Below are 26830 nucleotides of genomic sequence, written 5' to 3' on the forward strand. Positions count from 1 at the left end.
ACTTTATTCTACACTTTCCTCAGCCTCTCAAGCCCTCTGATCTTTACTGTCATACACCTGAACTGACCTCTCAATAAAAATATCAAACTCAAAATTACAATAGTCGGAGGGCAAATAATCCCGAGGAATAGGCCAAGCTGTAAAATTATCGAAAACAATTTTCTGGAGACAAATAATTGCCTCAAGTGTGTGAAACTAAATGGCATACAGATGTTTATCTCCAATTCCTTCCCTTTCCTTCTTCACCTGAAGTTTTGTTTGTCTCCCTTTGTGGGTGACTTGCTCTTGTTGGGGTCTTGGTGGGCCTCATCCTTATGAGCTTTGTTAAAGTGTTTGTATGAAACATTAATGGTTTGCCTGGTGCCCTTGAATACCATTATTGTCAGGGTGATATACCATCAATTCACTGCGAGACTGTGAGAACGAGTGAACATAAGGCTTTATTATCCAGGAACTTACCTGCCAGTGTCTGCTGTACAACTGAGTGCCACCCACAGGTGGCTGGTCTATATATCGCCCTGGGGAGGGCGGAGCCAGAGGCGGAGCCCACCGGGGTACCAGTACAGTACCTGGAAGTAGACCGTATTATCATTTCCTGGCCATAGGTCACAGCACTATACAGACAATTCATACTTAGGTGAATACATTCACCACACAGGGCATCGATCCCAGTGTTCTGGAAGGTGCTGGAGGACAAATGTTGTTAAGTAAATAATCATTGCGGATGATTTGTGCATCGTACGGACATTGCACACAGCAAGAGAGATGAATGATTAATTAATCTATTTTGGTGGTATTACTTGAGGGATTAATGTTAACTAGGACACAAGCGGAAGCTCCATGTTTTACCTTGTAAAAGTGTCATTGGAGTTCCTACAGCCACCTGAGAAAGCAGTAGCATCAATGTAACAGCTGATGTAAGAGGCTGCACAATGCTTTCCAAAGGAAATTGGATGGGAAATTGCCAGAAATAAAATTGGAGATATGGGATTGATTGGATTGCTTTACAAAGAGCCAGCATGCACTCCTTGGGCCATAAGACCATAAGATATAGGAGAAGAAGTTGGCCATTTGGCCCATCATGTCTGCCCCACCATTCAATGAGATTATGACTGATCTGATATGGTCGCCCTCAACTCCATTTTCACATTTTATCCCCATAACCCTTGATTCCCTTACTGATTAAACATTCTTAATGACCCAGCCTCCACAGCTCCCTGCGGTAAAGAATTCCACAGATTCACCCACCCGGCTTTCTCACTCTTCCAACTTCTTTCATTGGGCGGGAGATACAAAAGTTTGAGAAGACGCACGAACAGACTCGAAAACAGCTTCTTCCCCGTACTTTCGAGACTCTTAAACGACCGTCTTATGGACTGACCTGATTAACACTACACCCCTGTATGCTTCACCCAATGCCGGTGTTTATGTAGTTACATTGTGTACCTTAAGTTGCCCTATTATGTATTTTCTTTTTTTTCATGTATTTAATGATCTGTTGAGCTGCTCGCAGACGAATACTTTTCACTGTGCCTCGGTACATGTGACAATAAACCAATCCACATCCAGAAAATAAAGTTTGGGCAGCACGATGGCACAGTGGTTAGCACAGCTGCATCATGGCGGCGAGGTCCCAGGTTCGATCCCGGCTCTGGGTCACTGTCCGTGTGGAGTTTACATATTCTCCGCGTGTTTGCGTGGGTTTCACCCCCACAACCCAAAGATGTGCAGGCTAGGTGGATTGGCCACGCTGAATTGCCCCTTAATTGGAAAAAAATAATTGGGTACTCTAAATTTATAAAAAAAGAAAATAATTTTTTCCTAATCTCTGTCTTAAACGGGTCACCCCTTACTCTGAGATTATGTCCTCTGGTCCTGGACTCTCCCACAAGGGGAAACAGCCTCAGCATCTACTCTGTCACAGATGCCCTCCTTCTGTGCCATAATGATTAGCTCAAAGGGCTAATCGCTGGCTTTGAAAGCAGACCGAGGCAGGCCAGCAGCACGGTTCGATTCCCGTACCAGCCTCCCCGAACAGGCGCCGGAATGTGGCGACTAGGGGCTTTTCACAGTAACTTAATTTGAAGCCTACTCGTGACAATAAGCGATTTCCATTCCAAGATCAATAATCTCCCTGTACATCAGTGAAGGACCAGCCTAGATCTTGTGATCAAATGAGGTTTGAACCCAGGCACCATGCACAGATTTGAAAATGCTATCATTCAGCTAAATTAATTTTAATAAGGGAAGGAATTTACAGGTTACATACAATATAAAAGAATCCCAAAGACATAAGTTGGGAGAAAACAGATTGTACAAATTACTGCATGTTGAAATGGGCAATATTTGTTTCCATGAGTTATGTTGAACTAGCTCCAAGTGAGGATAAAAGGACCCTAAGAGTGCAGGCACCTATGCCCCTCTCCTGAAGTAGATCCGTTTCAGGCCTACCTTCAACAGGTAGCCCATTGATGTCAGGAAGGGAGTTCCAGGATTGTGATCCAGTGAGAATGATGAAACGGCAATATAGTTCCAGGGCAGGGTGGCGGGGAACTTGCAGATGGTGGTATTCCAAAAATCTGCTGCCCTTGCTCTTGTAGAGGGTGGGGGAGTCAGGGGTTTTGAAGGTGCTGTTGAAGGAACCTTGGCAAGTTACTTCAGTGCATCTTGCAGATGGCACACTCTGCTGCCAATGTACGCTGGTGGTGGAGGCAACGAATATTGAAGGTGGTGGATCGGGCTTTAATCAAGTGGGCCAACTTGTCCTAGATGTTGTTGAGCTTCTTGGGTGATGTTGAAGCTGAGCTCCTGCAGGCACATGGTATATGTGTCAGGTAGAAAATACAACTGAGAACCAGGCTGAGTACAGAAGGTTCCGAGAGGAGGTTGTGGTAGTATGACTAGAGGTACTACGGTACCTGGGAGTGTGAGCTACCAATGGTGGAGAAGGCTCGCTGCTCATTGGCCCAAGTGTTTGCATTTCATTGGTCGGAACTTAAGGTATCTCCACCCAGTGAGGGGGGGGGGGGGGGGGGGGGGGTGTGGAAAACCCGTGTTTCCCAGCAGCCAACCTTCTTTCTGTACTCGAGCTGCTGGGGAAACATCTTGTTGATTAAAGCCTTCAATTCGGACTACTTCCTCGTTTCAGTAGTTATTGATCGCGCATCAGAGGTAAAAAAAAGCAGATAAGATAAGTAAAGTGGGGGCAGGAAAAGAGACTGGCAGCTAACATAAAATAGAATCGCAAAGTCTTCTTTTGGCATTTAAATAAAGGAGTATAGGTCTGAGTAGGGACCATAAAAAGTAATTTACACATGGAGAGTCTGGGCATGGCTGAGATATTAAATAAATAATTTGCATCGGTCTTTGCCAAGGAAGAAGTTGGCCCCCAGGCCATGGCGAAGGATGGGTGAACTCAGGCACCAGAAGGGTTTAAAATTGATAAAGGAGGTGGTGTTGGATAGTCCGTCTGTGCTTAAAGTTGGCAAGGCTCCTGCACTGGATGAGATGCATCCAAGGATACTGAGGGAAGTGAAAGTGGAAATTGAAGAGGCATTAGCCATAATTCTTCAGTCTTTTAGATTCCGGGATGGTGCCCTTGTTCAGAAAGAATAAGGACAATCCCAGTAATTACAGAGCAGTCAGTTTAACTTCAGTGGTGGGGAAACATCTGGAAATAGTCACATGGACAAATGCGGGTTAATCAAGGAGGTCCAGCACGGATTTCTTAAGGAAATTAGGGCGCGATTCTCCGCAAATGCGGAGAGTCGTGAAGGCTGCCGTGAAACTGGCCGTGTTTCACGGCAGCCTCCGCGCCCCCTCCCGGGACCCGATTCTCCCCCCCCCCGATCGGGGCTAGCAGCGCGGCCCCGTGAAGCACGGCATCGCGGGCTTAGCGACCGTCGCTAAGCCCGCGCACCAAGTGTCACGGCGGCTGACGCGCACGATGACGTCAGCCACGCATGCGCGGATTGGACGGCTCCAACCCGCGCATGCGCGGATGACGTCATCACGCATATGCGTCAAACCCGTGCATGCGCGGGCCGTCATGCCCCTCAGCCGCCTCGCGGACTGATCCTGCGGGGCGGCGGAGGAACAAAGAGTGCGCGGGTATCGGACCCGCTGCCCGCGATCGGTGCCCACTGATCGCAGGCCCATGCCACCTTTGGCACGGCCGCACCACGGTTGTCCGGGACGGCACTTTGCGGCCGTTTTCACGAACGGTGAGAGCAGGTGTGTTTGCGTTCGTGAAAACGGCCGTAAAGGCCTGGGAACTCGGCCCATCGGCCAGGGGAGAATCGCTGCTCGCCGTAAAAAACGGGGAGCAGCGATTCATGTCGTGGGGCGGCCGTGGGGGGGGGGGGGGGGGGGGAGAATAGCGGGAGGTCGGGAAAAATGTCGGGAAGGCCCTCCCGCTATTCTCCGACCCGTCGTGGGCAGCGGAGAATCGCGCCCTTAGTGTTTAACTAACTTGCAGGAGTTTTTGCGAAGAGGTGACAGGGAGTGTTGATGAGGGCAATGCTGTTGATGTGGTGTACTTGGCCTACTGTTCCAAAAGGTATTTGATAAAGTGCCGCACAACAGCCTTCTGAGAAAAGTTACAGCTCACGGAATAAAAGGGACCGTAGCAACCTCGATAAATTGTGAGGAGGACAGTGTAGAACTACAAAAGGGCACAGACAAGTTAGTGGAATGGGCAGATGTGTGGCAGATGAAGTTCAATGTGGAGAAATGCGAGGGGATACATTTTGGACGGAAGAACATGGAAAGACAATATAAAATAAAGCGCACAACTCTTAAATGGGGTGCAGGAGCCGAGAGACCTGGTTGTATTAGTGCATAAGTCATTAAAAGTGGCAGGACGTGTCGAGAGAGCTCTTAATAAAGCATCCAGTATCCTAGACTTTATTAATAGGGGCACACAGTGCAAGAGCAAGGAGGCTACGCTGAACTTGTACAAGGCATTAGTTAGACCACAGCTGGATGTCTACAGTTCTGGACTGCACATTTTAGGGAGGATGTGAATGCACTGGAGAAAGTGCAGAAGAGATTTACAAGAATGGATCCAGGGATGAGAATCTTTTGTCATGAGGATAGATTGGAGAGTCTGGGACTGTTCTCCTTGGAGGGAAGAAGGCTAAGAGGAGATTTAATAGAGATGTTCAAAATCATGAGGGGACTGGACAGAATAGATAGAGAGAAACTGTTCCAGCTCCCAAAAGGATGGAGAAATAGAGGCAGATTTAAAATAGTTGGCAAAAGAAAAAAATGTGATGTGAGGAAAGACATATTCACACAGCGAATGGTTTGGGTCTGGATTTCACCAGCTGAATGTGCTGGAGGCAGGTTCAATCGAGGCATTCAGGACAGAATTAGATGATTATTTGAACAGAAACAATGGGCAATGTTACGGGGTGAAGGCAGGAGAATGGCACCCGGTGAAATTCTCATTTGGAGACTGACGCGATGGGCTGAATGGCCTCTCTCTGCTCAGTATAAATTCTGTCATGCTCACAGGAAGCTATTTGCGGTCCTCATCTGACTCGTACAAATATACATTCTTCCCAGAAGCTGGGATTGTGCTGGGATAGTGCAAAAACCAACAACACCTTGCGTTTACCAGTAGGCAGTGGGGTAACCAACATTATGGGCGCGATCTACCGGCCGCGTCACGCCGGACGAGAGAACGAGCCGGCCGGTTAGATAATGGGAGAGCCCAGAATCGGGAACCAAACTGGGGACTGATGGGTTTCCGATCGAACCGGCCGCTCCCGTTGGCGAGTTGCGGATTCTGTCGCGTCATGGCGAGAAACCAATAATCACCAATTAAGGCCAATTTCCATCCCAATAATGGGAAGAACCCCCTATTGAACGCATCCCCATGATCTAACCGCCTCCCCAGCGAGCGGTCACATGGGTGCCATTTTGTACACCTATTTAAAAACATGTGGGGATCCGAGGAGGAGAGTAGCCACCTTCGAAATCTCCCGGGAGCGGATGAGCTCGGTCAGGGGGTGGGTCGCTATCGTTGGGAGGGGGGGGGGGGGGGGGGGGGGGGGTCACCCCTGGGCTACGCTTGCGGGTCGAGCATGCCACCCCTCAGATTGTGTATACCCATAAACGGGGGGCAGCACCAGCTGCTGGCTGTCTGGCCTGCCAAAAACACCCAGGACAGAACCCCATCCACAGTAATATGGTGAAGAAGACTTAAACTCCCACTGACTGCAGCAGCCGCTGGCCGCACTGCTGAAGGCTATTGCTAATGGGGAATTGGCAATACTAGTAACGAGAGCACCTCACAACTCCCAAGTGGATCCCCGTGGGTACACGTGCCATGTCGCAGGCGGTTGTCACTGCCCAGCATCCCAATCAGGCTGTAAGGCCTGGACACTTTGCCTGAACTTCAGAGGCATCAACACCACAGATGCAGCAGTCACCTAGCGCACACCAGGTGGTCTGGGAGTGCTCTTTATCAACAGGAAGAGGTTCCACTCCCTGAATGTCTAACTCATGTGCGACCACCACATGACATTCCTGCATATGTGTGCATGCTTCTCAGGGAGTGTGCACGACAGCTACATCCTGGGTCACTCTGAGATCCCTGGCATCTTCGAGAGACACCCAGGGTGACCAGTTGGTTCTTTGGCGATAAGGAGTACCCGCTTAGTACCTGGCTGATGACACCAGTACGAAGGCCTGTGACCGATGTGGAGACCCGATATAACGAGGCCCATGCAGCCAGCCATGCTGTCATTGAGCAGTGCATCAGGCTGCTGAAAATGCGGTTTCAATGCCTCAACCACTCTAGTGATGCCCTGCAGTACACCCCCTCGGAGGGTAGACCTCTTGGTGGTGGTCCGCTGCGCCCTCCACAACCTGGCACAGCAACGGGGCGATGTGCTGGAGGTGGAGGAGGAGGAACATGCGGCCACCTCTGAGGAGGAGGCTGAGGAGGAGCCGGACCAGGAAGGGCTGGAGGACACGTCCGGGGAGGACCCGCGGGACCAGCTGGAGGGTGGAGGACAGGCAGCGGCCAGGGGTCCGGCAAGCCCAGAGGACCAGAGAGGCCCTCGTCATTGCCTGTTTCACAGAGGGCATGGCTTCATCTGGAAGGGGGTCAGGTCCCGTAGCAGGGAGCCCGGGGGCCATCGCCAGGGGAGGGTGGAGTGGGGGTGCAGATCGGTGACACGGTCCTCAGTGACCGGGGTCATGATCAGGAGCACCTCAGCGATGCCCACCTGGGACTGGAACATGCTCCGCAGCACCTGGGAAAAGTCCACCTACGACTTGACACATTCCCCAGCCACTCGGACATGCTGCCGAGGCGCTCAGCTATGGCTGTCACTGATTGAGCCACGCCTTCGATTCCACCACTCATGGTGCTGACATCGTGCACCAGGCTCTCCACTGCGGTTGCCATCCTAGCAGTGTTGGCCTCAGTGCCATGCATTGTCAGCGCCATCTCCTGCACATGCAGCCTTTGCTATGGACCCACTGTAAGAAGTCTTACAGCACCAGGTTAAAGTCCCACAGGTTTGTTTCAAACACTAGCTTTCGGAGCGCTGCTCCTTCCTCAGGTGACTGAAGAGGTATGTTCCAGAAACATCTATGTAGACAAATTCAAAGATGCAAGACAATGCTTAGAATGCGAGCATTTGCAGGTAATCAAGTCTTTCCAGATCCAGAGATAGGGGTAACCCCAGGTTAAAGAGGTGTGAATTATCTCCAGCCAGGACAGTTGAGTGCGGCCTCACCCGGGACCTGGGATTCATGTCGCCTGGGTTTGTGAAATCCTACCAACTGTCCTGGCTGGAGACAATTCACACCTCTTTAACCTGGGGTTACCCCTATCTCTGGATCTGTAAAGACTTGATTACCAGCAAATGCTCGCATTTTAAGCATGGTCTGGCATCTTTGAATTTGTCTCTATATAAGTTTCTGGAACATACCTCTTCATTCACCTGAGGAAGGAGCAGTGCTCCGAAAGCTAGTGTTTGAAACAAACATGTTGGACTATAACCTGGTGTTGGAAGACTTCTTACTGTGCTCACCCCAGTCCAACGCCGGCATCTCCACATCATGGATCCGCTGGACTGTCGCTGACATCCCCCTCTGAATCTCATGGCCGCACCCTCTCGCCTGCATCAGCTCTGAGATAGCCTGGTCCAGAGGCTTGACATCGGACTGGAATCCAGCAGACCTCCAACTGCTGTCCCACCCGGACGTTCCTGCCTCCACCCTATGTGCATCTGCAACTGTGCGGTGCCAACCGGATTGTGCCCCAGAAGCCTGTCCACTACTTTTGCCCACCGAGGTGTGAGTGGGGTGAGCGAAGGGTGGATGGATGAGTCAATCTGGGCCAATGGTTTTTACATCTCACAAATCATCTTGTGATCTGGGATGTAGTGTATGTCTTCCGGTTTCTCTTTTGTCTTCATTCCCTTCCTAATCTCTTTCGGCAGACGAACAATCTGGAGCTGTTATCAGTTTTGCTTCCTCTTGCACCTACAAGGCATGGATTATTATTGTGACTCACTCAGAATCTTCAATGTCAACTGTTTGTTATCGTGAAATTTCCCCTTGAATTTGCGTTTTGTTTCCAGTTTCCAGGCGCTGCTGTGTTGTGCCCAGTCAGACAGGCAACTGGCTTGTTGAAAAACCCGTGCTTTCTGCAATGAAGGGGGACTAGATAAGCTCGGGTTGTTTTCCTTGGAGCAGAGAAGGCTGAGAGGGGACCTGATTGAGGTGTATATGATTATGAGGGGCATGGATAGGACGGATGGAAAACAGCTGTTCCCCTTAGCTGAAAGGTCAATAACAAGAGGGCGGAATTTTAAGGTGAAAGGCAGGAGGTTTAGAGGGGATTTGATGAAAACAATTCACCCAGAGGGTGGTGACAATCTGGAAAGCACTGCCTGGGGAGTGGCAGGGGGTGGGAGGGGAGGGGGGGGGGGGCGTGTAGATGAGGCAGGAAACCTCGCAATCTTTAACAAGAACTTGGATGAGCATTTGAGATGTCAGAACATTCAAGGCTATGGGCCAAGGGCTGGGAAGTGGGATTAGTGTCGATTTAGAGCATTTTTGTTCTCTGTGCAAGCTTGATGGGCTGAAGGGCCTCTTCTGGACTGCCTGATTCTAGTGATTCAATGCTTCTGGATCTTTGGAAGCCTTTGAATGGAAAGCTGGCTCACAACGTTTAAAGCCACAATTCATTGAACCATTCCGACAAGAACAGCAGTATTTACTTAAACAGGTACATCCGGCACAGCCGCCTTTACTGATGTGGCAGAACGTGCAACACAAGCAGTTGGACTTTGCACCTCAAAACCAATACCCTAGCCCCAATCTTCAGAATTGAGAATGGACACTAAGAGGACCCTTGGCCTACGTCTTCATTCGGCTGAGCTTGAAAGTTAGAATGAGGCTCCAGCATTTTGGAAAATTCAGCAGTGCAATGTCCAGTCATTCCTGGATTTCTTCCCCCAAGGAATTGTAATCAGGTTGGTCCTTGAATCTGAAGTAACACTACAACTTTATTGTTAAGGGAATTAAATACAAATGTCGGCAGGTTATGCTTCAGTTGGAGAGGGAACGAGAGAGAACACATCTGGACTACTGTGTACCGTATTGGTCACCTTATTTTTGGAAGGATGTAAACGCATTGGAAGCAGATCAGAGAAGGTTTCCCAGATTAAGACCTGGAATGCTTGGGTTGTCTTATGAGGAAAGGTTTGTATCCGTTGGAGTTTAGAAGAGTAAGGCGAATTGATTGAGGCAGATAAGATCCTGGAGGATCTTGATAGAGTGAATGTTTACCCTTGGAGGAGAATCTAGAACTAAGGGTTACTGTTTCATAATAAGTGGCCACCCATTTAAAACAGAGAAGTAGTGACATTTCTTCTCTCAGAAGGTCGTGATTCTTTGGAACTCTGTTCCTGTAAAGCTGGTGGGAGCAGAGGCCGGAATTCTCCATCTGTTGGGAATCTCTTTTCCCGCCAGCAGCGCACTCCCGCCGCGGGTTTCCCGGTGGAGTGGGGTGGCTTCAATGGGATATCCCATTGACAAGCGGCGGGGGTTGAGAATCCCGCCACCAGCGAACGGCACGCGGCCGAGAAACACGCGACTGAGGGACCGGAGAATCCAGCGCTAGAGTCTGTCAATATTGTGAAGGCAGAGGTGGATAGATTCTTGGTAATAAAGGGGTGATAGGTTATCGGGGGGGTAGGTAGGATGCAGGTTTGAGGTTACTAATAGATCAGCCATGAGCTTATCATACGGCAGAGCAGACCCCAGGGTCTGAATGATTTACTCCTGCTCCGTGATTATCTGTATGTTCATATGTACAGAGGATGTTTAAAGCAAAATTACTTTGTACCAATAATATTGTTGCAATGTTAATGCAGCCGTAGATATGCAAATGCTTTAACCATTAGAAATTGGCAGATTTTCAGACATTTGGCTAACCAAGAAGCTTTCTGAGCGTTCTCTTCAGAATCCTTTTTATTCTGGGGTCAGTCACCCTCTCTAATACATCTGCTTTCTCCTTAAGATAAAAGATGTTGTTCTATGTGCACAAAAGAAAATCAGGCAGCGAAGATTGTGTTTATCTCCTTACACAAGGTCTTTGCTAGGAATTAGCCACAACACCTCCGGCATAATTTCGAATATAGTCCTGTCCGCTGATTGAGTATTTTCTTTTGGAAATGTTTTTTTAATTAAGATTTCAGATTTTATTTCCAGCAAATTATAAATTATACACTATCAGAAAAAAAACACGCAAAAAGCAACCCAAAGATTTACAAGCGAGCATCTTCATAACATCTATGGCCGTGTCGACCCCCACCCCGCCGCCTCCCGCTGCCCGGCATACGTCCCAATATGGCAGAGCCACAAATTATTTGTCCTACACCTCAGGGAGATCCTGCTGATTCGGGTTCTGGTTAGGTGGGCCCTGTGCACCATCTTTAGCTGCATTAGGCTCAGCCATGCCCATGTGGAAGTGAAGTCCGCACTGTGCAGTGCTTCGATCCAGAGTCCACCCCCTATCTCTATGCCTAGTTCCTCCTCCCATATTTTCCTGGTCTTGTTCAGGGGGAGTGTACCTCCTCCAGCAGTCGCCCGTACATATCCCCACACTTCCCCTCCCCTAGGACGGTCACATTCAGCATTCATTCTGCTAGTGAGCGTCCTAGTATCTGGGGTAGATCGTTGTTTCTTTGCGGAGGAAGTTTTTGACTTCGCTGTATCTCAGGTCGTTCCCTCTTGGTAACTGGAACCTCTCCATGAGTTCCCGCAGGGTCGCGACTCTATCATCCGTGTACTGTCCTTAACCGTCATAGTCCCCTCGTCCAATCTCCACCTTTTGATGGTGGGTCCATTAATGCGGGAGTGAAGCTATGGTTGTTGGAGATGGGGGCCGTGGTGGACATCTAACTGAGTATTTTACAGAAACCTGGTATTTTAATGCTCCAACTTTTAACAGCTTGCTGAAAAACATACTGTCTTTACTGTTCTACTCCTGAACCACACACTTCTCACTTTGAGGTGATCTATTAAGCTATGCAGGTGTCACTGCATCTAGGGATAGGAATAAATGTTGCCCTTGCCATTTGGCGGCTATACCTGCCCCGTAGGTTGAGATTTCCCTCCTAAGCCCCTCTGCCTCTCTCCCACTCTTCAACATGTTCCCTATAATCTGACTCTTTGCCCAAACTTCCGGTCGCCCTCGTTATTATCTCCTTATGTGGCCTGATGTCAAATCTTTGTCTGAAAATCAATCCTGCAAAATGACTTGAGACGGTTCACTACACTGTATAATTTGTTATCAAGATGCCCACATCACAAATTTTTTAAAATAGTTTGACCTTTCGGCATGTTGAGTGTTGTGTCATCTGAAGCCGAATTCTCCACTTCGCGACGCTGGAAGAGGGAATTGCGATCACGCAGAGAATCATGCGAGATGGAAAATAACCTGTTTTTCACCGGGCACTGATTCCAATACCATGCCCCGATCCGTCACTATGACGATATCGAGGTTTGCGCCCCGCGCCAGTGGATCCATGCAAAACTAGCTGCCCAGGCCGGGGGCAGTAGACCGAACAACTTGGTGCCAGGACCGTGGACTCGGGGTATCCCCCTTGAGATCGGGATGGACTGGCTCAGACCGTGTTGCTGCAGTTTGTGTTTTAAAACCTTTGGTGCTACTTAAAAACTCCTGGCTGCTCACATTGCTGAGCACTGCCTGTGTCCTCTGAATGCTCAGAGACCCTCTGGTCATCTGGGAGCCCACCCAGCCTGCCCCTCCGGACACCCTCATACCCCAGCTGTATCGTTAAGGGCCACGCTCAATTAGGGGCGCCCCAGGTGTTGGTACGCCACAGACGTGCTGTCCCATTGCAGTGGAAGCAGGGGATCAACAGAGCCCACCCCAACCAGAGGCCACCTGCTCTGTGGCATTTGGAACCCTCCCTGGTTCTGTGCCCCTCTCAAGGGAGAGGCCTTCCACCTTGTCCCCATCCCTCAGGATCGCCAGCTGGCTCCTCCTAGTGAGGCTGGCAGCACAGATTGCCTCTGCCACCACCTCCCAGGCGTTATTCAGGTGGGCAGACGAGTCTGCGGCCCACTCTGTGGAAAAGGCTATTCTTCCGCTCCTCACTGACATGGAGCTTTGGGTCCACTTCAGACTCCCGAACCGGGGGGGGGGGGGGGGACACGGGGGGGGGGGGGGGGGGGGGGGACACGGGGGGGGGGGGGGGGGGGTGCAGGTCTTCTGTGAGCCACCTTGGTGGCTGCAGTGAGAGTGTGGTAAGTGGAGCGTTTAAAAACAGCTCCAATTGCCAGGCTCTTTGACGCTAACTCCGGCCTCAGCGGTTACAATGCCCACTGGGCAGGGAATTGCTATCGATTCATACTGGCACAGTGCCGGCCCATTTGCATGTCCTGTCTCACTTACTCAATAGCGCCCCCAATGGAAGTGTGAATCACACGCTATTCAGTCCCGTGGCAACACCTAGCGTGCGATCTACCCGAATGGGAACAGAGTCCCGTGGCACGATTAGTTGGGTGTTTGCTAGGGCTCAGAACGCTGAGAAACAGCACATTATCGAACAGTCATTTGGGTAGATTGGGTGCCTAAACTGGGAATGCCCGGCCTAGGCCGCATTTAGTCCCATTTTCTGCACTGAGGAGCTCCTTTCGCCGCAACTCCTCTGTGCCAGGGAGCGATTGGGACGCCATTTGTAAATGGTGCCCGATCTCTCGACACCCTGACGCGACCCTCAAACCCCCCTCCCCAAGCTCCAACTCACCTACAAGGGGGTCCTCGCCTCTCCACCCCCACCCCACCCTGCACCTCCCCCCACCAGGCACCCCAGCCTGATCCCCGTCGTGAAAAATGCCAGCGTGGCATCTTGGCAGCGCCATGCTGGCACCCCAGCAGTGCCACTTGACCAGTGCCAGGCTGGCACCCAGATGGCAGTGCCAGAGTACCAGGCTGGCCAGAGGGCAAGTTCCTGGACGCCTCCAATCCCCTGTGAGATCCCCATGAGTGCCATTCTGTCTGGTTCCCGATTGTGGAGACCAGCACCGAGCGGCACTCGCCCAAGGTCTCCAAGACAATGGTCCTTGCGCCCTGGTTACCTCAGGGAGCTGCATATTAGGGTGAGACTTGTTGTCTCGGTGGTTTGCCCTGCAATCAGGGCCCACCGATCTGCGGGCGGGCTTGTTCCGTGGGGGCACTTCTTTCTTCTGCGGCGGGCCACAGTAGGGCTCCGTAATATTGCCCGGGGGCCGGCACGGAGAAGTGTATCCCACGTGCATGCGCGAAAATACGCCGGCCAGTCTGCCTCTGTGCGGAATTACGCCAGCTGGTTTGCGCCTGCGCAAGATCACGCCGGCTGTTCCGCACATGCGTGAACTCGCGCCGGCCGTTCGCCGCTGGCTGGAGCAGCGGCAACCCCTCCGGCGTCCACCTAGCCTCCGGAAATGCAGAGAATTCCGCACTTATGGGGGCCGTTAACGCCGGAGTGGTTGGTTTTCCCGCCGGCTTGGGGACTTAATCCGCAGAAGGGAGAATCCCGCCCAACATCTTCCTGTGCATTGAGTATTCACTTACTTTGTTTGCTCTCCCCAAATGCATTACCTCACATTTTTTTGGATTAAATTCCATTTGCCACTTCTCTGCCCACTCAACCAAACCATTGACATCATTCTGGAGTTGACAGCTATTCCCCTCACTATAAACTACATGGCAAGAAATTTCAGTCCACATACATTTCAACCCAGAACATCGTGCTTTGTGTGATTCACTTGTGCCTTCCCCCTTATTTCCTTTGCTTTTAAAGTACTGAGATGCATTGCTAGGGGCAAGAAGTACAGAGGCTGCTTTGTTTCCTCATAACCTCACGAAAAACATGTTTGTCTTCCAGACATCGGACTAGAAGGTCTCGATCTGCTACATCTGGTTTCTGAAGAGTCTTCACATGTGTCCATGGTTGAAGGATTAGGTGGCGGAACGGCATTTGATTTTCACTCGGGTTTTGCCCCCACACCACGCTCAACCAGAACCTTCTTTCCAGAACCATTTTACAAAGACTTTGTTGTGCTAGTCACGCTGAAACAAACCAATCTGAATGGCGGGGTTATCTTTGCTGTCGTGGATTCTACTAAGAAGGTCATTAGCCTCGGGGTTAAGCTGTCCCCAGTGGCGGAAGGCGTCCAGCATTTGGAGCTTTACTACACCCTACCTCACTCAGAAGTTTCCAGAAAAGCGATTTCCTTCAAAGTGCCAGCCAGGACAAAAAGATGGACAAGCTTTGGACTCCGTGTCGAAGGCAACACAGTAACCCTGCATCAGCAGTGTCAGAGACCCCAGCGACTTAAATTCAAAAGGTCATGGGAGCCTCTGGAGTTTGAACCAAATTCTAAATTACTCATCGTTAATGCTGGAAAAGCAGATAGCGACAAGTACATTGTGAGTATTCCTGACGCACAGACATCTTTAAGATCCAGTTTAAGCTTCCAAGTGTACGGTGACAGGAGAGGTGGTGGTGGTGGAGTGGTAATGTCACTGGATTAGTAACCCAGAGGCCCTGGCTAATGTTCTGGGGGCACGTTTTCAAATCTGGTGGAACTTTTTTTTTATAAATTTAGATTACCCAATTATTTTTTCCAATTAAGGGGCAATTTAGCGTGGCCAATCCACCTACTTTGCACATCTTTGGGTTGTGGGGGCGAAACCCACGCAGACACGGGGAGAATGTGCAAACTCCACACGGACAGTGACCCAGAGCCGGGATCGAACCTGGGACCTCAGCGCTGTGAGGCGGTTGTGCTAACCACTTGGCCACCGTGCTGCCCCCTAAATCTGGTGGAACTTAAGGTCAGTTAATAAAACTTGGAATATAGGATAGTATCAGAAATGGTGATCAAGAAACAATCATTGATTGTCTTAAATGCCCATCTGATTCAGTAATATCCTGTAGGGTAGGAAATCTGGGCCATAAGTGACTCTAGATATATGTGGTTGACTGTTAACTGCCCCCTGAAATGGTCTAACAAATCAATTGGGGAAGGCCAGTGATATCCACCTCCCATAAAGAATAAAATAGGGGGATTATCTATGCAGCAGTATAATTTTTAATGAAATTTAACTTATTTGAAAGTCTTATTATTTGATAGACAGCGCAGATCAAAATATTGTCCAGTGGATAAATTAGATCAACCATCATAATCTCTCAATCAAGATTCTCCCTCAATCATTCCGCACCCTGACTGCACATTGGTCAGATTGTTCTGTTTCTGTAGTCAATTATTCCTGGAACAGGTGTACCACATCAAGCATAGCCACACTCACGCACTCAAACTAAGGGGCAATTAAGCACAATCAATTCACCTAGACAGCACATCGTTGGACTGTGGGAGGAAACCGGAGCACCCAGAGGAAACCCACAGAGACTTGGGTAGAACATGCAAACTCCACACAGACTGACCGCAGGCCTGGGAATTGAACCAGTCACTGTGAGGCAAGGTTCTAGAGGACTTTAAATCCACTGTCCTCAAATCCTGTTACCTCCGTTCAGAAATCTCTCTCAGAGAGCCTAAAAAAGGATTGAGGAGAAATTATGTGGGAGCACTAAGAAGGGGAGCTCAGCAACAGGACTCCATCTCCATTGCTCCCACCACAGGTCACCAAGATAAAAATGCTTATTCATATCATTAGCTGCAGAACCTGGTTCAGTGTGTTCTTTTTTTTTTATAAATGTTTTTTATTCAGTTTTCATGTTTTATATTGAACAAATTAAAAATTGTTAGAGAGAGAGAAAAAAAAAAGAACATGCAAAAATTAACATATATATTTACAGGTGAGCATCTTCGTAGTAATAACTGTGGCCTCCCCCCTTTCGCCGGCATACATATTTTACATTCCCCAACATGTTTATTGGCATTTATTTAGTTTGGTTTTGGGCCTTAGCTAGCCATCAAACCCCCGTAACGAGCCCGTAGCCCCCCCCCCCCCCACCCCCGGCTACCTTCCCCCGACTATTCTTCCTCTTGTACGTTGGCCACAAACAGGTCCCGGAACAGTTGCATGAATGGCTCCCACGTTCTGTGGAAGCCGTCGTCCGACCCTCGGATGGCGAATTTGATTTTCTCCATTTGGAGAGAATCCGAGAGGTCGGACAGCCAGTCTGCAGCTCTGGGCGGTACTGCTGACCGCCAGCCAAACAGGATTCTACGGCGGGCGATCAGGGAGGCAAAGGCAAGGGCGTCCGCCCTCCTCCCCAGGAATAGATCTGGCTGTTCTGAAACCCCGTAGACTGCCACTATCGGACATGGCTCCACCTTCACCCCCACCACTTTGGACATAGCCTCGAAGAAGGCTGTCCAGTACTCCACAAGTCTGGGGCAAGACCAGAACATGTGGGCGTCGTTGGCCGGGCCTCTTTGGCACCGTTCACATCTGTCCTCCACCTCCGGGAAGAACCTACTCATACGGTTTCTCGTTAAGCGGGCTCTACCACTTTTAGTTGCGTCAGGCTGAGCCTTGTGCACGTGGAGGTGGAGTTGACCCTATGCAGTGCTTCGCTCCAGAGTCCCCACCCTATCTCCATCCCCAAGTCGTCCTCCCATTTCCTTCTTGTTGCGTCCAGTACGGTGTCGTCCCTTTCTACCAGTCGGTCATACATGTCGCTACAGTTCCCTTTCTCTAGGATACTTGCGTCCAGTAGGTCTTCCAGTAGTGTCTGTCGTGGCGGTTGTGGGTACGTCCTTGTCTCCTTTCGTAGGAAGTTTTTGAGCTGCAGGTACCGTAGCTCGTTCCCCCCAGCTAGCCGAAATTTCTCTGTCAGTTCGTCCAGTGTTGCGATCCTGTCGTCCGTGTATAGGTCCCTGACTGTCAGTGTCCCCCCGTCCTGCCTCCACCTTTTGAAGGTGGCGTCAGTCAGTGCTGGTTTGAACCTATGGTTGTTGCAGATGGGAGCCTTGTCCGACATTTTGTTCAGGCCAAATTGCTGCCGCAGTTGGTTCCAGGATTGGAGGGTGGCTGTCACCACTGGGCTTCTGGAGTGTTTTTTGGGTGGGGATGGGAGTGCTGCCGTGGCGAGGGCCCGGAGGGAGGTCCCCATGCAGGAGGCCTCCTCCGCACGCACCCACTCGGCTTCTGGCTCCTGGATCCATCCCCTTACTCGCTCGGCTGTTGCCGCCCAGTGGTAGAATTGTAGATTCGGGAGGGCTAGCCCCCCACTGGATTTTGTTTTCTGTAGGACCTTCTTTGGGATCCTAGCATTTTTACCCCCCCATACGAACGCCATGATAAGTTTGTCCAGCGCTTTGAAGAAGGCCTTGGGGATGTAGATCGGAATGGCTCTAAACAGGAAGAGGAACCTGGGCAATACGTTCATTTTGATCGTCTGGACTCTTCCTGCGAGGGAGAGTGGGAGTGTGTTCCATCTTTGCAGGTCCTTTTTTTACTTCCTCCGCCAGGCTGGTGAGGTTCCATTTGTGGATCCCTTTCCAGTCATGGGCTATTTGGATCCCCAGGTAGCGGAATTTATGCTGGTGTACTGGGAAGATCTCGCTTTTGCTCATGTTGAGTTTGTAGCCCGAGAAGGCTCCAAACTCTTTCAGGAGCGCGATGATTCCGTCCATGCTGCTTTGTGGGTCCGAGATGTAGAGGAGCAGATCGTCTGCATAGAGTGAGACTCTGTGCTCTCTGCCTCCCCTTCGGATCCCCCTCCAATTTTTTGCTGCCCTGAGCGCAATTGCTAGCGGTTTGATTGCTAGTGCGAACAGCAGTGGGGACAGTGGGCATCCTTGTCTGGTGCCCCTGTGCAGCTGGAAGTATTGGGAGTTGGTATTGTTGGTCCGTACACTCGCCATGGGGGCGTTGTATAGGAGTTTTACCCACGCGGTGAACCCTGTTCCAAGCCCGAACCGCTCCAGAACCTCTATGAGGTATTTCCATTCGACTCTGTCGAAGGCCTTGGTTCAGTGTGTTCTTGTTGAAGAACAACAAGTACGTGAATAAAGTAAAAATAAAGGCACAGCTGGAATATTGTGAACAGTTCTGGCCACCTTTATCTAAGGAAAGATATATTGGCATTGGGGGAAGTCTAGGTTGACCCCAGGTATGGAAGAATTTTCTATGAGGAGAGTTTGAGTACATAGATGCATAGAATTTACAGTGCAGAAGGAGGCCATTCGGCCCATCGAGTTGGCACCGGCTCCTGGAAAGAGCACCCTACCCAAGGTTAACACCTCCACCCTATCCAGATAACACAGTAACGCCACCCAACACGAAGGGCAATTTTGGACACTAAGGGCAATTTATCATGGCCAATCCACTTAACCTGCACATCTTTGGACTGTGGGAGGAAACCGGAGCACCCGGAGGAAACCCACGCACACACGGGGAGGATGTGCAGACTCTGCACAGACAGTGACCCAAGCCGGAATCGAACCTGGGACCCTGGAGCTGTGAAGCGATTGTGCTATCCACAATGCTACCGTGCTGCCCGTAGGTTGGGCTTATAGTCATTGGTGTTTAGAAGAATGAGAGGCAACCTTATTGAAATATATAGGATGCTCAGGGGGCTTAGTCGGGTAGATGCTGAGAAGTTGTTTTCCCTTATGGGAGAATCTAGGACGAGAGGGGATGATCAAAGAGTAAGGAGTCTCCCATTTAAGACAGAGATGAGGAGGAATTTCTTCTCTCAGAGGGTGGTGAATCTGCGGAATTATTTCCGGCAGTGAGCTGTAGAGGCTGGGTCATTAAGAATGTTCAAGGCAGAGATAGAAAATCTTTAATCAGGAAGGGAGTCAAATCACATCAGATCAGTCATGATCTCATTGAATGGTGGAGCAGACCAAATGGGCCGAATGGCCTACTTCTGCTCCTAGGTCTTATGGGTTTATGGTCTTATGATCTTATAAAGACACGGCATGAATAGAGAGAAACTCTTTCCATTGGGGGAATGGCGGAGAGCCAGAGGACATAGATTTAAGGTAATTGTCAAAAGATCCAATGGTAACATGAGGAAAAACATTTTTACACATCGAGCGGTAAGGATCTGGGGCTGGATTCTCCCCTATCCGTCGTGTGGAGGGTCCCGGCGTAAGGGAGTGGCGCCAACCACTCAGGCGTCGCGCCTCCCCAAAGGTGGGGAATTCTCCCCAACTTTGGGGGCCAGCCCCGCGCCGGAGCGGTTGGCACCAGAAGACTGGCGCACAAACCCGGCGCTCCCGGCAGTGGGGCTGGCCGAAAGGCTTTCGCCGGTCGGCGCATGCGCGATGTGGGTTTCCCTTCCGCTTCCGCCATGGCGGAGGCCGTGGCGGCCGCGGAAGAGAAATAGTGCACCCAGGGCACTGGCCCGGAGTCTGAGCGGGGGGCCCCGATCGCGGGCCTGGCCACCGTGGTGGCACCCCCCGGGGTCCGATCGCCCCCGCCCCCCCCCCAGGACCCCGGGGGCCCGCTCGCGCCGCTGATCCCGCCGTTACAGAGGTGGTTTAAACCTCGGCGGCGGGAGAGGCCTCCCAGCGGCGGGACTTCGGCCCATCCGGGCCGGAGAATCACCGCAGAGGCCTCGCCGGTCGGAGTGGCGAGATTCCCGCCACCGCCACTTCCCGGGTGGCGGAGAATCTCTGCCACGGCGGGGGCCGGATTTTCGCCGGCCCCAGGCGATTCTCCGACCCTGCTGGGGGTCGGAGAATTTCGCCCCTGGAGTGCACTGCCTGAGGAGGGTGTTGGAGGCACATTAAATTATGGTTTTCAACAGGCAATTAAATAGCCACTAGAAGGAAAAAATATTGTCGGGCTATGGGGAAAGAGTGGGAGGGTTGGACTTGCTATATTATCCTTGCAGGGAGCCGATACAATCTCCACTGGCTAAATATCATCCTCCTGTGATGGAACCATCCTAGGATTCTATAAAGAATGTATTTTTTTTTTGGTTATCTGAGAATGGTTTTAAATCAAAGGTCCTTTAGGAAATTGCTGAAAGGGACCCGCACACCCGATTGCCAAATTGTCCCGAAACCATGGAGCTCATTTTAACTTGCCTGTCCATTATTTTGCACCCAATTCTTCTTCCACTGGTTTCAAGGAAGATCAGAGAAGTGTGCAACAGGCGATCATTTGACTTACTAATTTTACACCATCAGCCAAAGTTCAAAATGATCCCGGTGAGTATATTGTGACACTCCTATTAGACAGTGTGCACTTTATTTTATGATTTTAGCTGCTCCTGACGTTTCTTTGTTTACTTAGTGTGAAACTAACCAAGTGGACTCTTTGCAAAATGTGTATTATAACTGGTCCCATTTAGAGTCATAGGGCGCCATCTAGCCGAATGAGAGTCGTTCGGTCCAGGACGGTCCAGGAGAGTCCAGGACCGCAAGAAACCTCAGAGAGTCGTGAGCACCGCCCAGCCCATCACACGAACCTGCCTCCCATCCATTGACTCCATCTACACCTCCCGCTGCCTTGGGAAAGCGGGCAGCATAATCAAAGACCCCTCCCACCCGGCTTACTCACTCTTCCAACTCCTTCCATTGGGCAGGAGATTCAGAAGTCTGAGAACACGCACGAACAGACTCAAAAACAGCTTCTTCCCCGCTGTCACCAGACTCCTAAATGACCCTCTTATGGACTGACCTAATTAACACTACACCCTGTATGCTTCATCCGATGCCGGTGCTTATGTAGTTACATTGTATATCTTGTGTTGCCCTATTATGTATTTTCTTTTATTCCCTTTTCTTCCCATGTACTTAATGATCTGTTGAGCCGCTCGCAGAAAAATACTTTTCACTGTACCTCGGTACACGTGACAATAAACAAATCCAATCCAATCCAATCCAATGGGAACAGAGTCCCCTAGTGCAATTAGCCGGGTATTTCCCAGCGCTCGGAACGCCGAGAAACACCATGCTATTGAACGGCCATTTGTGTCGATCGGGGTCTTCAGCAGGGAATGCAATTCTCTTTTTTCTGCACTGAGAAGTTCCGCGGCATCCCAATCACTCAAACCCCCCCCCCCCCTCCCAACGCGACCCCAAAATCCACCTCCCCCCCCCCCCCCAAACTCATTGATAAGGAGCTCCTTGGCCTCGACCCCTGCAATCTTCCAAACCCAAGCAGGGCAGCCGCAGGCTTGATCCCCATTGCACCAGCCTAGCACCCAGGCAATGCCCCTGCCAGAGCTGCTGAGCAGCACCAGGTTGGCATTGTCAGGGTGCCAACCTGCCCAAAGGGCACGCACCAGGAGAGACCCCCACAAGTGTCATTCCATCTGGCGCTCACCCACCGTCTCCAAAGTGAGGGAGTTAGATCCCACACCTTGGTTAGATTTCGCGAATGCATATTAGAGTGAGACTAGCTGTCTCACTCCAATATGCAGATTTGCTAGAAAGTGATCCCACCCACAATGGGCGGGATTCACGTCGCGACATCCAACGAGGCATGGCATGCTGGGTTGATGCTGGAAAAGGGATTCCCAACATCTACTGGCTGCACTGCGCTGCTTTTCACTGCAACGCGACTGGTAGTTCTCGCCCATAATGTTTCACAGCACAAAAAGAGGCCCTTCGCTCATCATGTCTGTACCGGCCATCAAACACCTATCAATTCTAATCCCGTTTTCCTGCACTTGGTCTGTAGCCTTGTATACTATGGCGTTTCAAGTGCTTCTAAATGCTTCTGTTGTGAGGGTTCCCGCCTACGATTGAGAAATTATATTTAAAACCTCTAGGATGGAAACTTTGCAAGTCTTACTCTAGACTTTAAAATCTTTAAACCCTCCTTTGATAAAGCTGCAGATAAGTCTATTTCTTTCTTAATGTCTGCGTCTAATTGTTCCATGCTAAGGTGGACTATTGGACTGTTCCAGGAATGCCTTCCTTGTGCAAGATGTCCCATAAAGTAATTCAGCTCAGAGCTAACAAAACCTGTTACGCAAGAGACTGGAGGATCGGCTAGAACCCAGAATCCTAGTAAATGTTGCTCAGCAATCAGGAGAATCAGGCAATGTTAGAATAGTGTCTGTTACCTGCTTGACTAAGGAATTGGCATCTCAACAATGCTGACACTTGGAATTACTGCATGAATAGGTGTGGGAGCTGGAGTGACAGGCAGCGTTAGAACTCACGTAGAAATATATAGGATAGGAATATATATAGGATAGACAACACAGAAACAGACCATGATGTTTACGCTCCTCCCATCTTTTTTCATCTAAATCTACTATCAGCAACGTCTATTACCTACTCCCTGACATGCTTGCCTAGACCCTTTTAGAAGGGTCTGGTAAGAGAGTTCAACAAAAAGGTTCATTGTCAAAGTAACCGATGCACAAGCACAATTCTGGTCCCAGCCGGGGCTGAACATCACAGTACAGCTCCTATCTGGGCCGGCTTTTCAGTCCCAAGTCCTATATCGTGCTGATGGGTCTCCGCCCCTCGTGCTGATGGGTCTCCGCCCCTCGTGCTGATGGGTCTCCGCCCCTCGTGCTGATGGGTCTCCGCCCCTCGTGCTGATGGGTCTCCGCCCCTCGTGCTGATGGGTCTCCGCCCCTCGTGCTGATGGGTCTCCGCCCCTCGTGCTGATGGATCTCTGCCCCTCGTGCTGATGGGTCTCCGCCCCTCGTGCTGATGGGTCTCCGCCCCTCGTGCTGATGGATCTCTGCCCCTCGTGCTGATGGGTCATCGCCCCTCATGCTGATGGGTCTCCGCCCCTCGTGCTGATGGGTCTCCGCCCCTCGTGCTGATGGATCTCCGCCCCTCGTGCTGATGGGTCTCCGCCCCTCGTGCTGATGGGTCTCCGCCCCTCGTGCTGATGGATCTCTGCCCCTCGTGCTGATGGGTCTCCGCCCCTCGTGCTGATGGATCTCTGCCCCTCGTGCTGATGGGTCTCCGCCCCTCGTGCTGATGGATCTCTGCCCCTCGTGCTGATGGGTCTCCGCCCCTCGTGCTGATGGATCTCTGCCCCTCGTGCTGATGGGTCTCCGCCCCTCGTGCTGATGGGTCTCTGCCCCTCGTGCTGATGGGTCTCCACCCCACATGCTGATGGGTCTCTGCCCCTCGTATTCCATGAGACTCACCGGGAGATTAATTGGTTCATCCCCGAGAGCCTGGTGGGTCACTATCTTCTATTGATGGCCTCTAGTTTCCCCACAACAGTTAACATTTTTTTTTAATGTATTCATTCATGGGTGCTGTAGACAGGGCCAGAATTTATTGCCCACAAGGGGGCAGCTAAGAGCCCACCACATTGCTGTGTATCTGGAGTCACATGTAGGCCAGGCCAAGGCAGGGATGGCAGATTTCCTTCCCTCAAGTCTATTAGTGGCTTCTTGAGACTTTTAATTCCAGTTTTTTTAATTGGATTCAAAATTTCACCATCTGCAGTGGCAGGATTTGAACCGGAGTACCCAGAGGATTACTCTGGGTCTCTGATCCGGTGACAATACCACTCTGCCACTGCCTCCCTAATTACTGGGCCACAATAAGTTTTGGACTAGTAACGCCAGCAGTAAGCACATCACCAGTTGCCCAGGTCTTTAAATTGGATTGGATTTTGAAGGTTGAGAAAATGCTTTGGTTTGCAAGTCAGTTCACAGCAGTAATGATAGAAGCTCTCTCCATTACTGTGTTACAGTTCTTCTGAACGTTTTGTTCTCTCTATGTACGGCTTTGCGGACAACATGACATCAAAATAAAAGGTCTGTCTTTTGGAAACGACAACATTGCCAAAGAGACAAAAACAAAAGACTATAATCTCGATGTTTAGACTTCCACAAAATGGAATCTTGAGCTCTTAGGAGATATGTGGGTTGTATCAACTTGTGGGTTGCGGGGCAGTAATAAGCACCGCTGGGACAGGCAGGATTGGTTCAAACATACAATGGATATTTCACATTTTTAAACCACCTTCCATGAAAGTAGCTGTTATCTATATGCTGACTAACTCAATATAATTTTGAAAACAATACACCCTCAAATAGCATGAGTTTGGGTTTCGATAGTTGTTTATTTCTCAACTGGAGGTTGCAGAACGTTATCTGAAGCACAAGACGTGGCAAGTCCTAATAAAAAACCTTAAATAAAATGATCTACTTTAAGAACAACATTTCCAAAAGAGAAATTGCTCCAATTTTGTCTCCTTATAACTTGCATCGTTGTGTTTTGATTTAATATAGAGGACTGCTAAAAACTGTGATCCATTGGGCCTCTCCTGGTCCCGCCATACTCGTCACACTCCACTTTCAGATTTTCCACTAGATACTTATCCAATTTTCTGTTGAATTTGCTGAGGGGCTGGGTCCTTAATCCCACTCTTAGCAGCCCATTCCAGGCCTGAATGTTCCCTCTTCACGAGTATTGAAATTCTGGTGCTGAATTTGAATCCGAGTAACCTGAACTTAACCCCCTGAGGCCAAATATCAGGTCAAACTTTATCTGCTTTTCTGTCCTGCCCCTAATGTCATGTTGTTATCTTCTCTCAGGGAGGCATTCAGCATTTGTATATCACACCAAACCTCAACGATGCAGAGAAGCCAGAGTACATGAAGTGTGACGATGAAGATGATGATGAAGATGATGGTGAAGGTGACCCAGAGGTATGAGCTGCAGAGTTAGTGAAAGTGGTTGGTCGGAGTGTTGGAACATTTTCCTCTGATAAGCCCATGGCCAAGGGGGCTTGCTTCACAGATGTGAAAGTAAGGGCACGATTCTCTCAAAAGGGAACAAAGACCCTAGAGAGAGCGTTTAGCCGCGTGTTTTCCGGCGCTCGCGGGCCTGAATGGGGAACACACGGCCGAGGCTGCACAGAGCGCCGTTTTGTACCGTGGGGAACTCCCCGGTGTAATGAGAGATCAGACACCTTTTTTAAATCTCTGAGGCATCCGAAACGATCCCCGACCTCCCCTGCCCGAGCGCACAATGGGAGAGGGTCACCGGCCCCCTCGGCACCCCCGGCCCGATCACACGCACACACAAAAGTCCCAGATGACCATAATCTGCTTTTCCCCATTGAGGGTGACAGCTGACTGGTGGGGGTTTGACCCGAGGATCACCACACCTCAGACGAGGAGCAAGATTGAGAAGGAGAGGCCTTCGTGAATAACCTCAGCCGGTACGGGAATTGAACGTCAATAGTTGGCACAGAACCGTGAGTGGAATTAGCAGGCGAATAGTGCCAGAAAAGGACAAGTCACTCTGCTGCAGTTGTGCAAGTAACTGCCTGAGGTTGAGGTCAAAGTTTGCGTTAATCCCGGCAGAACAGAAGGACATAACCACAAAGTTCTTGTTGCTGGCATTGACTGACCTCTATCCTTCACCCTAACGAGCACTAAAAGAACATTAACTCGCTACTCAAACAAAAACACATATTTCACAATAATCGAATGGTATTCAGGGCATTATATGACATTAGTTTTAACTGGTGAATCATTTATTGCCTCATGTCCATCAATTTTCTCCCTGCCCCTCTCTCACTCTCTGTTTTGCTTTCCATACCTACCGAGTCATGGAGTCTAATGCCTCCTTATGCGGCTCAGTTTCATATCTCGTTTTACAATGCCCCCCCAGTGAAGCTCCTTGGGAATTTTCTACCATTAAAGGTGTTATCTAAATACAAGTTGTTGTTGCCAAAGGCAACTGAGCTTTGGAGCAGTCCCCGCAGAAGTATAAACTTTCTACAAATGAAATGTTAGATCTGGCTGGTAGCCCAGTTCCATGGGTCATTGACGTATCTAAGAGGTCAGTTCCTGATCTCAGCTATGCCACTGAAGGAGTGGTCCAGAGTCAAATTTCCCAAGCAAGAGGGGAAATCAGAGGGAAGAACTAACCCAGGTCATCTCTATAACACTCAGCTCATGACCATTGGTGTGGAGCAACCCATGGCCAAGGAATGGTGGGAGACATTGGGTAACCTACAGTCGCATAAACCTCACAATAAATAAACTTTAAAGCAGCTTGCTTTCGTCTCTATTAGCGTTTTCCTCGCTTTGCTTTCCTGGGTCAGCTCGCATGAGGCAACGTCATCACCAGATATGGGTAGGTGCAACCACAGAAGCTTAGAGAGCTGAAAAAGTGATCACTTTGGGCCTGGGAATCAGGTCCTCTTATTTGCACATCTCCTTTGCACTTAATGTACTACTGGAGAACAGTTTACTATACACTGAACACTGTTAGTAGCCGTTGCAAATAAAACTTGTTATTGAAAAAAAAAACAATCAGGGCTGGAGCCATGGACAGAGTTATTGTCGCCAGGCAAACCATCCTTTGTTGAGACAATTACTACAGGGAAATATGTGTTATGTTATGCTTCTTCATG

General features: G+C 50.1%; 1 protein-coding gene across 5 annotated transcripts in view; it reads left to right on the forward strand.

Moving 5' to 3' along the window:
- The window catches only part of LOC119954241 (collagen alpha-1(XV) chain-like), a 149721-nt gene that overhangs the window by 18492 nt on the left and 104399 nt on the right, over positions 1-26830 (forward strand). For all 5 annotated transcript variants that reach the window (XM_038779319.1, XM_038779321.1, XM_038779322.1 and 2 more), the window contains exons 2-3: positions 14427-14971; positions 24999-25112. In XM_038779319.1, the coding sequence (XP_038635247.1) occupies positions 14427-14971; positions 24999-25112 (659 nt within the window). The remainder of the gene's footprint in view (positions 1-14426; positions 14972-24998; positions 25113-26830) is intronic.

Source organism: Scyliorhinus canicula, chromosome 19, assembly GCF_902713615.1.
Source record: "Scyliorhinus canicula chromosome 19, sScyCan1.1, whole genome shotgun sequence".
Classification (NCBI taxonomy): Eukaryota; Metazoa; Chordata; class Chondrichthyes; order Carcharhiniformes; family Scyliorhinidae; genus Scyliorhinus; species Scyliorhinus canicula.